Source organism: Accipiter gentilis, chromosome 26 (assembly GCF_929443795.1).
Source record: "Accipiter gentilis chromosome 26, bAccGen1.1, whole genome shotgun sequence".
Classification (NCBI taxonomy): Eukaryota; Metazoa; Chordata; class Aves; order Accipitriformes; family Accipitridae; genus Astur; species Astur gentilis.
The window spans coordinates 12973633-12987791 of record NC_064905.1 but is presented as its reverse complement, the minus strand read 5'-3'; the positions used below and the strand labels follow the sequence as shown (position 1 = coordinate 12987791).

Genomic DNA, 14159 nt, shown 5'->3' with positions numbered 1-14159 from the left:
GGAGCACTCCAGGAGCAAACACCGAGCATGCAGCAGAGGTGAGCCATGCTCCCGGAACATGCCAGCGGGGCAGGGGCTCCCACAGCCTTTGGGGGGAATGACCCCTCTCTGTCTGGACAGACACGCTCCACCACGCTCAGCTCAAACACATCACATGCCTCACAGGAGCCCATTCTCGCTGATGGGTGGGGAAGCACCAGCACCTCCGGCTGGGAATTCTGCGTCTCATACTCTAAAATCCACTTGCCACACGTTCATCCCAAAGCAGCACGAAATCCCAGTGCCTCTCCGGGGACCAGGGCATCCAAGAAACCCACAGATGGGAAGGAGGGGTCAGGGAGAAACTGTTTTTAAGACATTGCAGCCCTAAACAAATTAAACCATTTCAGAGCCTTTTTAAATGCTAATACGGCAATTTGCCAAGCGATTTATGTTTGGTTTTGACATTTGCAAAGTGAATTAGATGCAAAACCCCACTAGTTGTAGTTCTAACACTTACTAATAAGAGATTTACTCAAAAATAATGGAAATGGGGATCTCAGTATTTTCACATATCCAAAGTGCAATTACAGTAAAAACATTCAAATATGTGTTAAAGCACTGACTTCCTGCAGAAAAAGAGAGACAGACTTCTTTAGGTTTTGTATTTCCATTTATCCTGTCAGGATGAAACGTCACAGATATATTTTAGTTATGGCTTTAGGTTAAAATGAATAAAACCACAACAAAGCAAAAATGGGAGGATACGCTTTATGACTAGAGCCTGCAAATATCTGAAATTTTCCAGTTTTGAGGAGAAAGAACTTGCTCTACCCAGAAGCACCGAATCTTTACAAAAGACCAATTTGCCTCACAATTCAAAGAATTTATTTAAAGACACTGAGAAAAATAATTACTACTTCAAATCTTAATTTGCCTAAAAGCAAACACCAAAAGTCTAATTCTAGCTTCCTATAAATGAGAGAACAGACACATCACACGTGCTTAAACAAGCAACCGCTTTCTGACCGAGCAGCACCAGGCACCCCCAAACTCCTGCACTTCGAGGAGACAGGCATTCACACTAACAAAAAAAGGCAACTTTTGCCCCAGGAAAATAAAAACTACTATCAAGAATTCAACATCTAGAAATGCAGCAAAACTCCTCCATTATGGCTAGAGAGCCGGCCCTGTCTCCCACAGATTTTCTGGCACACTCCGAACACCTTTCGCACAGCACCAGCTCCTAAAAGCCAGTGCACTCAACGATGCAATGAGGACATCCAACTTCAGCAACTCCCTATTCTTAGCACCATATGTTTGGTCACATTTTAACTGCATCTCCAAGGCAAGGGGGGGGGGGGGGGGCAGCTTTTATTTGGTGTTGTTTCTTTTGGGAGAAAAAGAAGAAAAAGAGGACTCTTCCCCCATCTCTGACTTTGCTATCTTACTTGTTTGACACAGGACATGCACAGTGGGTTTCAACTCCCACAAAGAGCCAGGCTGTTTCATGCTATGGCCTTAGGCCTCTATTAAAAACAATTTAATTCACACAAGCCCTTGGAGGACTGACAAAGCCCAACTGCTGCTGCTTGCGGAGCACTGGTGTGCTCCATTTTGTTCAGTGATTGCTTTGGGTTTTGCAGCAGACAACATTTCTCCCATTTTAAAACGTTCTGAAATTAACATGCTAGATGGACTGCTGCCTTGCAGAGTGCAAGAACGTGAGCGTGGATCTGCTGAGGCAGAGCAATAGTCCACCTGCCTGGCTGCTGTAACAAGTGGCGCTGTACAGGGAGTACAGGCAAGCCCGGCCATGCTCAGTGGTCCCTTCTGCTTGAATATCCCCAGCATCCAGAAATGCTGTTTGCAGAATATGAGTGGGAACATCCCAGCCTGTTCCCTTTAGCATCTGTTTATAGACCCATTGTCCATGAATGCATTTAATCCCTTATTAAAGCTGCTCGTACTGACCCATCCACAACCTCCAGTGACAAAAACTTCCAGGAGTTCACTACATGCTGTGTGAAGCATTACTTTCCTTCACCCATTTTAAATGTATCCATCTCCTGCTATTTCCACCAACTGCACCCTGGCTGTAGGAGCTGGCAAACAACAGCTCTGTGTTCAGCTGAGGCACTGCCTTCCTGATAATGAACTTTGATCCCACCTTCCTCTCCTAACAGAGCAGCCCCAGGCTTTCCAGTCGCTCCTTGTAAGGCAGCTGCTCCCTCCTCTTCATGGCTTGGGCTGCCCTTCTCCAGATGTCCCCTAACTCGACCATGCCCTTGAGATGCAGAGACCAGAACTGCACACAGCGCTGTTGATGCGGGTGCACCAACACTTTATATAACAGCAAAATGACGTAAAAGAAATCTCTTGTTCTTAACACTTGTCCTTATGATACCCAACGATGCTGGCTTCTCCGGCTGCCCCCATGCTACAAGCCGATGATTTCAGCTGTCAGCTGCAACTCAGATCTTTCCCGAGCTGCAACTGCCAGGTCAGAGCATCATGATGTTTCAGGGAAAGACAGCACCAGAGGGGCCTGAACGGAAAAGCAGTTTGTGACTGACAGTGCTTTCAGATCAGCTTCAACCAATTTTGAAACCCAGTGAGGTACTGACACCCTCGCACACTTGTTTTGGAAGTGCACCAGTCTGTGCACATGCTGCCTTGGGAGAAAACAAGTGATAGTGTGCCTATTCAGAAAGGCAAATTTATCCGAGAAGGGTCTTCTCCAAGAGCTGTGCATCCCCAGCCACATCACAGCCTTTCTGCAAGGGAAATAATATTTAACACAAACAGCAGAAGCTGCTCAGCACCTGTCTCCTTCCCCAGCCCCACACTTGAGACCTACGTGCAATTTTTCTTTTAGCAGCAAACTTCGTTCTATCCAGCTGCTGTTTTGTTCTCTTCTTTTGCAATCCACTCTCCTCCTTTGACTCCTGCTATAATGGAAAAAAATACAGTGAGTACATACAATATGCAAGAAATACTACCAGCCCCCCCCCCTACTACTCAGACACAAACACTGGTTCAAGAAAAAGCCTCTATTTGTGTGAAATTTGAATTTCAAACATAATTCAATCACATTCTGTAACTATTGAAAGCTGTGTAATAAGCATAACGAGCAAAAAGAGTTACAGACTGACATAAACAGAGAAGTAGGAGAGACAATAGACTTCATGCCAGTCACCACCATGCACTGCACCTGCTGCCCATGCTTTTAGACAGGATTTGTTTGGCCTTGCTAAAACATCAGTATTTGTAAGCACTCAAAACAGGAAAAACAAAACCTTTTCATAACTGAACATTGCTCACCTGTAAGCCAGGATTGTTTCCTGTCATGCAGCTTCTAGTACTCTGCCCAGACAATTTCAGATGACCAAAACCAGAATCCTAGCCATTTTGGGGGACCCATGCAAATGCAACCCAAAGGCAGGAAAGCCAGATGTATTTATTCCTTGTGCTATTCTCTCACTGCATTGCCACAAGTGTTTCATTTTTGAAGCTTGAATACTTCAGAAATTTGTTGTCTTGAGGCCTCCCGGAATAACGCCCACAAGAACAACCTAAGTGCATGTTGCTTTAAGCACATGGACTGCAACAAGAATGGTCACAGGCTTAATTGGCACACATTTATGCAAGTTGCTGTCCTAACAGCTTAAGCAAGGGCATACACATTACCGAAGGCTGGCACTGGACCCCTTCCAATTTGTCTCTCTAAATCAGGTAGGATTAGAATCAAACCCAGTGTTTCAGGCAGAGACCCACGCCTGGCCAGGACAGGGCTTCACACGGCTCCATCTGCAGCTGCAGTTGTTTTTGCTGTCCATGAGACTCATGGCTAACTGGCTACATGCTTGTGCCTCATACCACCTCCTGTGCCAGGAGAGGGGCTTCGAGGTGGGGCATGTGGCTTGGGCTAGTTTAATGCAAATGGATACGCAGCTTATTTTCAAGCGTAATCAATTTCTGCTGTCCACTGCCTGTTTCTGAACCTGTGAAGTTCTTTGGACTGCACCTCTATGCCAAGTTTTAAGACATCTCCAGCTTTAGTGTTATCTGCAGATTTTATTAATGTACATACACCACTTGCTCCCTCTTACAGATCATTAATGAGGATGTTAAAACACACACAGACCTCATATTGATCCTCTTGGCCTCAGCTTTACATCTCCCCCAAATGAGCCTCTCTTCTGTTCATCACCAGCTTTTGCTGACAGTCTTTTAGCAGGATTTCAATCCAGGAATGTTACTATCTAGACCAAATTGAATTATTTATCCAACTAAGATTTTGCAAGACATACTATTAAGTGGTTTCCTGAAACCCTAATACATTACAGCTTTTACGTGCCCTAATACCTACACCATTCCTCACTTCCACTGATTTGAGAATCAGCTCACAAGGCGGCAGCAATCATGCTCAGCAAGTCCACACACACACACTCATGCTCACACCTAAGGTTTTCTCTTTTGACCAATTCCTTCTCTTCCCTGCCCAGCCTGGTTTTGGTACACCATTTCTAAGATCCGCTGCTGTGTCTCCAGAAGGCTGCTTCACAGCCAGATTCTCTCCTCTTGCTGGAAGATGGGATGCCTAGCTCATGCTCAGCAGGTGAAACCCTATTTCTTCCAGGGTCCTGGTACATCACCCTTCTCCACAGTTGTCCATAAACCACTGGTTCTCCTACTATGAATTGCCCTGCCTGGGTCTGCAGCGGCAGACCCATGCTGACCTTGCAGGCAGCTCACACCTAAGGCACCAGGGAAAGGTCTGTGGGATCGCACCAGGATCACACTAGGATTATATGCTGGAGGAGGTTAAGCACAAGCTCTCCCTCTCTCCCCCAAAGCACCATCTAACATTGCTAAACCTACTCCAGCTTAAGACAGGGGCAATTTAATCCTAGCAGGCTCTGTAAATCCCCAGCTCTTCTCTCTAGACATCAATCTTCCCCTCATCACTCTTGCACTTGCCGGAAGGTCAACCCTGACACTCTCATCTGCAGCTCTCTTCCAGGGCATGGATGTGATTTATGAGCACACCAAACTTTCCATGGCTGCCAGTGTCTGCTCTGTGCACAGACACACACGTTTACAACATGCACCACAGGACAAGACGGGGCTCAAACACCTCCAGGGCTTTGGAGGGGAACAGCATGCCTGGTGCTGGGCGGGCTGCCCAGTTTCACCACACAGCCGAGTACGTGCCTTGGTTCCCCGTGCTGGGTCCTGAAGAATCTCGATATTTACAACAGTGGCAGGAGCAAAATTATTGCAGGACACGTGTTGTACGAACCTCATACATTTGAGAAAGATGTTTAATTTGCTTAGCAGCATTCTACCAAACAGCCACAGTACACTGAACCACTGAAGCAAATCCAATTAATCCTGATGGGCCAAAATATACACACACATCTCAATTCCAAGAATTCTTAAATCTTTTTTATTTTTAAACCCAGAAAATAAAACATACCTTTTAATTAGGATTTATGGCTGTTTGTACCTCTGCTGGGAGAAAGCCCCGCAGGCCCCAGAGTGCTCTGCATAAATGCAGGCATGGATGGTAGAAACAGAAGGGGCCAAGAAAATTCAGAGAAGACAACAGGGCTTGCTCTCTCTGACCCAACCTTTTAATGCTCATCTGTCTACAAGGATAATAGGAACTCAGGGGGCCACTCAACCAACTGCCTTTCTAATAAGATCACTAGTCCAAAAATAATCTTAATCAATTAAAATATTCCCAAACTGCAGCCAATACTCTTAGTTACAAGGTCATCTCCAACACACAACTTCCAGAGGAAACTAATTATTATAGCGGAGGCGAGGTGGGAACTGCGCACCTCTGCTCAGTGCCAGCCTGGATAGCGTCTCTCCTCCTTTGCCGTCAATTTAAAGCATAATGGCCAGAAGGAATCCAAATTCGCTTCCTGTGTGTCAGGCTCTGCAGTTTAATTTATGATGCTCTCTTATGAGCAATTTCACTGTCAGCATTGTACACAGATCAAGAAAAAGACGGGTTTCCAAAGTTCCCTACACATTTAGTGGAAGGCAGCCACTATTCTTCTTCCTTGTTTTTTTAACCTGCTTGGTTTCACCAGACAGCAGGAAATCAAGTTCCCATTTTAAAAATGCTTTTACACATACTTAAGAGAACCTGACTCTGCCAGCAGAAACAGATACAGCTCTACTCACTTCTAAAAGCCCGTAAATGGAAGCCAGTAGCCAGCCTCCCACATCCTGCTCCCTCGAATCCACATCATAAAACCACAGAAATCAGCTTCTACTGACTCAGGGAAGGAAAGGCTACAGAAGAATGTCTCCATAGCTAACAGTGCAGACTGCAAAGTCAAAAGGTCTGGGTAATTTTACTGCTCAACAGCAGTTGGGACAATCTAACAATAGGGCACAGCCAAACACCACACGTCCTGCATGGGAAATACGCAGATGAAAACCAGACTAATTTATTTTTAAAAGCCAATTAGATGTTGGACGTGCCACGCTTGACTCTAGCCAAGGCTGCTGCTGAAATTAGTATCACCCCTTACTTTATTAGTGTCTGACTTCAGTTCAGAATCTGTTTCAGCTCTGCTCTGTCTTTCAGCTCATTAGAACAAACCTGCTGGAAGTGGAGACTTGAACAACGAGACACGATGAGGCTTGTGCCAGACGTGTAGTTCCTGACACATGGGAGGGAGGCCTCTGTAGAAAAAAGGACTTTTACCAGGCTGTAAGGAGCCTGGATTCAGACCAATCTGATTTCTGAGGAGCGAGCGCAGCAGAGCCGTGGAGCCTCCTCAAGAGCACACTCACACTGTGTTTGCCTGTGGGAATTGGAGGCGCTAGGTCCCTCGGTACCACAGCAGAGCCCATGGGGACAGCAGGGTGCTGCAGCGATTCTCCCACATGGCTCTGCTTCGCTCAGATGGTCAGCAGTGTGAGGTGGGCGCTGCCATCCTAGCTGTGACACTTCCAGCATCATCTTCTCCATAGCAAGATGTCCCTCAGGCCATGCCTGGTCCCAAAACAAAGTGCCCACTGCCACAGTTGATGGAGAACAGGACAGGGTGGTGGCCAGGTATTCCAGCTGATGCCCAAACACACTTCCCTCTTTCTACAAAAGACAACACCTGATCTGGAACATCAATGCATGCTGCTATTTACCCAGACTGCAAGTATCTCCAAACACAGGAATACTCAGGCAAAGGGATGTTCCACGCCAAAGGGAAGACAGGCCATGGAAGCCATGCAGAAATAGATGGCACCATCACCCTGGAGTCTTGTCATGTTCCCCAAGGGCTGGCAGAGCTAACAAATCTGGCAGAAAGAGCCTATGAGGTTTCATGCAGAGTCTGTGAGTAGAGGCAGGTACTCTCAAAGCTCCCAAAGAATCTACCCAGGAAAAATGGACCCTTCTGAAAGGTCCCACAGCAGATCAGCAGCATTTTGGGATCAAGTGCACTGAAGGCTGCAGATCAGTCAAACCCAGGCCTCCTGCTGGGTGACGATCATCTTTCAGATGTGGCTTCAGAAAATCCTGGGGGTCAAAGACTCTTTATGAGCCCAACTCAAGCAGGAGGTTCACGAGACAGACCAGGAATTGCTATGCTTGGAGAGAGCATTGTTGGGCACTATTTGACATATTATGTATTTGTGAATGACCACCCATCTTCTGGCATAGGCAACCAATTCCCCACAGGATTTAAAGAGTCAGAGGAGACAGGAACCACTTTGCTCATTCGTCACGTCTGCATTTTCAGAGACACAGTCTGCACAAGGAAGGTCATCTCCTCTTGTTTCCACAAAGCCAAAGAGACCGTTCTTATTTTGTCTGACCCCTCCCAAAAAAAGAGAAGTGCTCCCCAAATCCAGGATTATATATAGCAGAGATCAGAAAGCCCCATGTCCAGAAAACTTCCTTCTGATGCAGCTCTGCAGATGCCACAGCATAGACATGAGCAAAGAAAGAAAACTTGGCAAAATAACATGGATGAGCTTGATAATCCAGCATGACTGAAAAATTCCTGGGAGAGGCAGTCTGCCAAAGATCATCAAAAGTGAGAAGCTGGAGGCTTTCCAGGTGCAGCTGCTACAAGATCTGCTGGTCTGGAAGCAGAACTAGGGACTTGTTCTATAGATACCTGCCAAGAGACTGCCAAGGAAGAAAGCCATCGAATCAATGATGCCCAAATTGTCCTTGTAGCTTTTGATTCATAAGGAACCATGTCCTAACAGATGCAAGATTAATTGAGAATGTATTGTTCTCTAAAATTGCTATTGATCTGAGCTTCCCACACCTCTTCTTGAACACATAACAAGGTCTTACTAGAGCAAGAACAACAGTTACAAGGTTCAAAATTGAAATTCAACTTGATGTACACTGAAGAGCTGAGACAGTTACAGAAGCCAGACAGTTATTTTTTTGAGATACCAAGTAAATCACATTTTGGGGTTTGATTTTGCAGAAAACAACACGACAAGAGACTGTGGCACTGGATCTGGAAGCTGATGACTCACAGAAAGAAAGAGACTGAACTGAATAAATCCACTCATTCAACTGACTGAACTGTTGTCACTTAAACAGAACCTAATTGGCTCTTTAACGGCCTCTCTGAGCATATCCTTTTCTGTAATATGACCGATTATGCCATCAGAATTTATTGTTTATAGACAAACTTACAGAACAGTCAGGGAGCCTAACCTTTTTATAGATGTGTTTTAAGAGACGTTTGTTTCCTCTTTTTCAGATACGTGCACATTGAGATGAATAATTGCAGACAATAACAGGTCCTGATCTTTTATGTACTGCAGCAGCTCTTATAGCTGCTGATTTCTTTTTTCCTTATAGGTTTCACAATAAAGGCCAGTGATGCAGCAGACATCTGAAGTTAACTTAGCATATTGCAGAGCTAAGGGTTTAACCCCACTGAACTATTACTGCCATATGTTCCATTTCTTTCAGGGAATTTCCCAATGGGAAAGAACTCAGACAATGTGAAGAAAAAACATCCAATATCATTTGCCCTACAGCTTTTTACTGTTTATTTCTAGTGCTTTTCCCCTCCTCACATGATAATCGCCTTATTGTAGAGAAGCATGCTGCAGATGTGGGAGCGAAAGGAACTTGATTTAAGATCTACAGCTTGAGAGTGAACTGAAAGGCTTTTGAAAATGGTGGAATTACAAAAAACAGCTTACGATCCCAAATAACCAGCAAGACAGAGCAAAGCCTGAACAGTCATACATAACAAATTGATTCTATTAATTCCCTCTTGTGTACCTCACTCAGTTGAGGACAGATTCTCAGGGCTCTGGGTTTCCCCCAGGCGGGAGTTCCTGCACTCATTCCAATGCCAGTATAACAGAGGCAGACATTTTAATCTTTTAGGGTAAGGCTGATGTTTGTAAGACAACACTAGGGATCAGGGATCTGAGCCTTTATGTCTTAGCCAGGCACACCCACACCACAGTTCACCTTTACACCCTATGGAAGCGAGTTAAAAATTCAGGCTTCCGTAATTCAGAATCAGTTTACCAGACACCAGCTGTGTCTGAGCTACTCACAAGCCTGTGTTCTGAATCATTTTCTTATCTATTTGCACATAATACAGAATCATGTTTCTATGGTTTAGCTGGAAATCAATCAAATAAAAATTATGAAAAAAAGATTTGTAAAGGGATTGAGGAAAGGTTACTTTTAAATTACGTTTCAAATTCAGTTCTGAGAGGATTTGGTTATCAAATCCCAGACTCATAACTCACCCTCATGAAGCACACCATTCATTTCCTAGTCAAATAGGATTTGATTCATCTCACATGTAAGAAAAGGAACAGCACAGTACCCTCTGTGCAAAGCCTGACCCCAGCACACACAGCATGGGATGCTCGGGCACTCTCCTGCAACAGCAGGGCCCAGCACAGTCTCTGGACACCAGAAGCCCATCACTGACCTCTCCATCGCTGTCAGATATAACAATAAACGCATCCACAAAACTGCGCTTCTTCTTGGCATTGGCTGGGTTCCTCTTCTCTTCCTCCTCTTCCTCCCCATCCTGACCTCGAGAGTCCAGGCCCTCTGTGGGCTTCTTCTTCCTCGGCATCCTTCACTCTGAAACAGAGGGAAAGACTAAAAGCCATTTGTTTCCTTCTGATTTAGATTTCCCCTAACAGCCATCCTTTTTTTGCTATTTTTAGGCAAAATACCCCAGGCATTAGAACCTTATTACAAAGCGTCGTGGATTTAGCATTACTGGGAGCCACACATACTAGTCTCCACTCATCTACTTAAGAATACTTTATTATAGCTGATTGCTAAAAAGGGGTTTCAGGGGAACAGCAACACAGACCAAAGCCACTCTGTATGCCCTTGCTCTAAAGCAATGAGGCTTTCCTCTTAAAGCTCATCAGCAAACTCATCCAAAGCATCACTTTACACCAGGTCAACCCTCTCGCTCTCCCACACAACCCCAAACTTCCCCTCCTCAGCCCCACACCTTCACCATCTTGGTGAAGAACAAACCAGACTGTGACAGCAGATCAAGCTGAAACTTGCATGCCAGAACAAGAAGCCACCACAGCACAGCCATTTGTCAGCTTTTATTTTCAACAAAACAAGGGGGAAAAGCATGTTCCTCAAAGGATGCTCTTTTGCTCTCAGCACAGCAGCTTGGTGGAAGGCTGCACCAGCACTACAAAAAGGGAAAACACAGGCAATGGCAGTAGGCAGGTTGGAAACAAGACAACAGGTTTATCTCGCAGCCTGGATTTTTCAATGAGCATCAGCCTCCGGAAGTCCTCTGTGCAGACATGCCTGAACCATTCGTATTAAAGGCGGCACTTGACAAGCTGGGAGGAACCTGCTGAGCGTTATTAGTGCAAACCTGAGTGCTCTATGAACAGCACAATTGAGGGCAGGTGCCCACACAATGCAAGCTAGTACTTCAGCATCTCCTTTCCTTGCCAGCCCATAGACTGTTGGAGAGAGATGCACAGCAAGTGTTAGCGGCTTTGATCAAAAAGGACTCAGACAAGAGGATCAGGAATGGTGAATGAGAGCAGCGGGACGGCACACAGAGTTAAACCACCCCTTCCTGTCTATGTTTGCTGTTTGGCAAATAACTCGGCAACAACATTCAGCGCTTCCTGAACTGTGATCTAAAAGAGCCTTACAAAGCAGGCTGAGCACGATTAGCTCTGTTTAAGTTAGAATTAAACATGTGCAGAGCGGTTAAGCAACAAGCCCCTCATTACACACCAGAAAACGGCAGAGCTGGAAATGCAAGTCAAGTTGGCCGGTTCCCAGACCAGTGTCCTTCCACAGGATCATTCTGCCTTCCTTCAAGATCACTGAAATAGCTCAAATGTGCTGCTTAGATCTAAAATAAGAGTAAGAGAAGATGCAACAAAGACCCTGCATTACCCAATATAGAGCCAAACCCTTCTCTGTAACACCACAAAACTGCAAACAGCCGCTGTGTGTAGAAATACTAATGAGCAAGAAGTTCAAAATTCCCATCAGGGCTAAGCACAGCAGTGCACAGCTCCATCTACAGTCCGAGGCAGCAAGGTGAGGCTGAGAGGAATACATGCACTCCCTCCCTACTATCTGAAGCCTCCTAAAGCTCCCTTAGCCTCTCTGTCTCCCTTACTCTGCAAATACATGCACACACATGCCTAGAGACAAAAGATGATTATCCTGGTGAGTCATGATTTGCACTGAAGGTTTGCTGAGCCCTCTGAAGACAGCATATTGCACAAATGGCATGCACAGCTCCAGAAGCAACTGCAACGACCACTGCAGTCCACAAATGTTTGTCTGTTTAGGAAGGGGAACTAAAAACAAGCACTGCTTTTGGAAAAGCAGTGGCTCTTGCAAAACAAAGCTGTTCTGCTCCAGCTGAGCTGAACTCGGGTCTTGTTGGAATATCCTCATTATACTTTTTCCATTTTTTATCTTTTGCTCCAAACTGTCTCTTTGCCCTCTGCCTGGAGAGAGGAGCCAAGCCTCGCACCCAGCTGCTGAGAACTGCCTCCACAAAGGGCGTCCATTGCAGTGGGGAAAACACCCTTATTGGAAGAAAAACACTTACACAGACAGGCGTTCTGGCACATTGATAGGGAGGAGCACTGGAGAGGCCCATGCCTCCAGTATGACTCCTATGCAGGGTCACTCTGGTTTTGGAGAGACAGCCTGTAAACCTTTTTACCACTGAAACAAAAGCAAACAGCAACAAGCAACTGCCACACTGTCTTTTTTTTCTTTTTTTTTTTTTTTAAATCCATGCTGGTATCACCAGCTCTCCTCTGACTCTGCGATACATCTGCTTGATGCACTGTGCTAAATAAGAGATCACTGAGAAATATCAGCTGGAGTTATGATGAGTCACCTACCTTCAACATTTAAAGGAAAGGAAAAAAAAAAAAAGAGTAAGAGATGTAACCACACAACTCCCACAACACTTCTGAAAATGAAGGGACTTGTGGCAAAGTGAGTCTCTGTAAATGTAACTAAGGGAACAAGACAAGTAAGAGATCACTTGTAGCTGTGCTAGTCTGAGGGTATGAGTAGGAGAGCGGTAATAGCTTTTATTAGACAAGCTGAGGGAAGAAAACACGCATCAGAGTGCACGCACACACACCCCACCCCCCCCCAACCTTCAGGTAGGGAATTTAAGCACAGAAGCTGTATTTTGCTTTTAGCACTCTTGGAAAGGACAGTTGCTAGTACCCGAGGTGATGATACCTGCTTTCAGGCTCAGTGAAAAAGGCTGAAAACTGAATTATCTATAACTATCCTGCAGTTTGGCTCACAGACTCGTTTTCCAGAAATCCAAGGTTTTTTTCAACTCTGAATTTAAGACATTTTCTTTGTAAATGCTCTGACAGCAAAGGTGACCTCCTGACAAGGGACTCACACATGCCACGCTTCTCCAGTCACATTTTTAGGGATATCCTTGAAGATCCCCAACTTGTGATTATTTGTCATTTTCCCTCTCATCTATCATTTTGATGAATCAGAAAGCAATTACCGACAGAATAATTCTAAATCTTGACACTGCAGCTACAGACCTGCCAAGCTGTGACAGCTTGAAAAATGCTTGAAAATGCAGCCAAAAATGAATGACTCTCATCCCCGGATGAGTTTCTGAGCCGTTTGAGACACAGGCTGTCGCTTTGTAAACAACTCCCCCCACCTCAGGAAGAAGAGGCACGACACTCCCCAGCAGCACCGCAAAGCAGTTCGGCATTCAGGCAGGTCAGCACCACACGCCTCCCTGGAAATATCATCCCCGGACCCTTGGCTCGACCCAGCACACAGTGCCCAGCTGATGCTCTGCAGCCAGCTGGACACGAGGGCTCACAGCGCCCCAGGGGGAGAGGAATTGTTTACAGGATTTATCCGTTTATAGAGCTGGCTCTTGACGACAAGGGACAGAGGGACTGCAGAGGCCACGCGTGCCCAAGTGCTGTGCATCTGCAAATGCCACTGAGCTCTGTGGGAGATGCTAACTGCTCAGCTTCCCTCTAGCCCAGCCCAAGCAAGTCCAGCATGCAGCACCTCTCCCTCCTCCAAGGGCAGGCCCTGTGTGGGGGGAAACCACCCCTCTTCCCAGCACACACTCAAAGTCCTCCCATCCCCTTCCCAACCCGCTGCCTTCAGGCACGGAGGGCTCTGCAGGGAGACTGGGGGTCAGGGCTACTCGACAAGTGTCACCCTGGGGAGAAAACATGGGGGGGGGCCGTCCCAGGCAGGATGGGGGGTGACAGTTCGGGAGGAAGGGGATCAGCCATAGGTGGGGTAAACCAAAAGGAGGGGAATGTGCTGGGGCTGCCCCAGGTGAAGGGGAGGGAGCCAGACCTGGCAAGAGGAAACAGGAAGGGCAGGAGCTGGCCCCAGGGCCTACCCTGGGGGGGACACCTCTGGGGATGGGGCCCGAGCAGAGCTCGGGGGGGGGGGGGGGGGTCGGTTTTGGGGTGCCCTCCTCAGGGGACAGGCCTGGGAGAAGAGCACCAGGGTGGCCCCAAGGAAGGCGTGCAGTACCAGGATCCCCTCCAGGGCAAGGGGCTGGGGTACAGGAGTGATACTGAGGTGTCCCCCCGCCCCCGGGGGACCGGTCCCCGGATCACCCGGCGCAGGGGCCGGGGGGCATGCCCGGGGGGGGTGGGGTGGGGGG

At 46.6% G+C, this 14159-nt stretch overlaps 1 protein-coding gene across 10 annotated transcripts in view; it reads right to left on the bottom strand.

Annotated features, from left to right (window-relative positions):
• Positions 1 to 14159, bottom strand: part of UIMC1 (ubiquitin interaction motif containing 1) — a 39195-nt gene that overhangs the window by 24743 nt on the left and 293 nt on the right. For 3 of the 10 annotated variants that reach the window (XR_007509676.1, XM_049829306.1, XM_049829307.1), the window contains exons 1-3: positions 11240 to 14052; positions 9936 to 10093; positions 2840 to 2930 (exon numbers count right to left, since the gene is read on the bottom strand). Coding sequence is in view for 8 of the 10 variants with exons in the window: in XM_049829306.1 (XP_049685263.1) it covers positions 2840 to 2930; positions 9936 to 10085 (241 nt within the window). In the remaining 2 variants the exon portion in view is untranslated. Of the gene's footprint in view, positions 1 to 2839; positions 2931 to 9935; positions 10094 to 11239; positions 14058 to 14159 lie in introns of those variants that run through there. The other 7 variants (XM_049829304.1, XM_049829305.1, XM_049829301.1 and 4 more) reach the window with 6 other exon arrangements.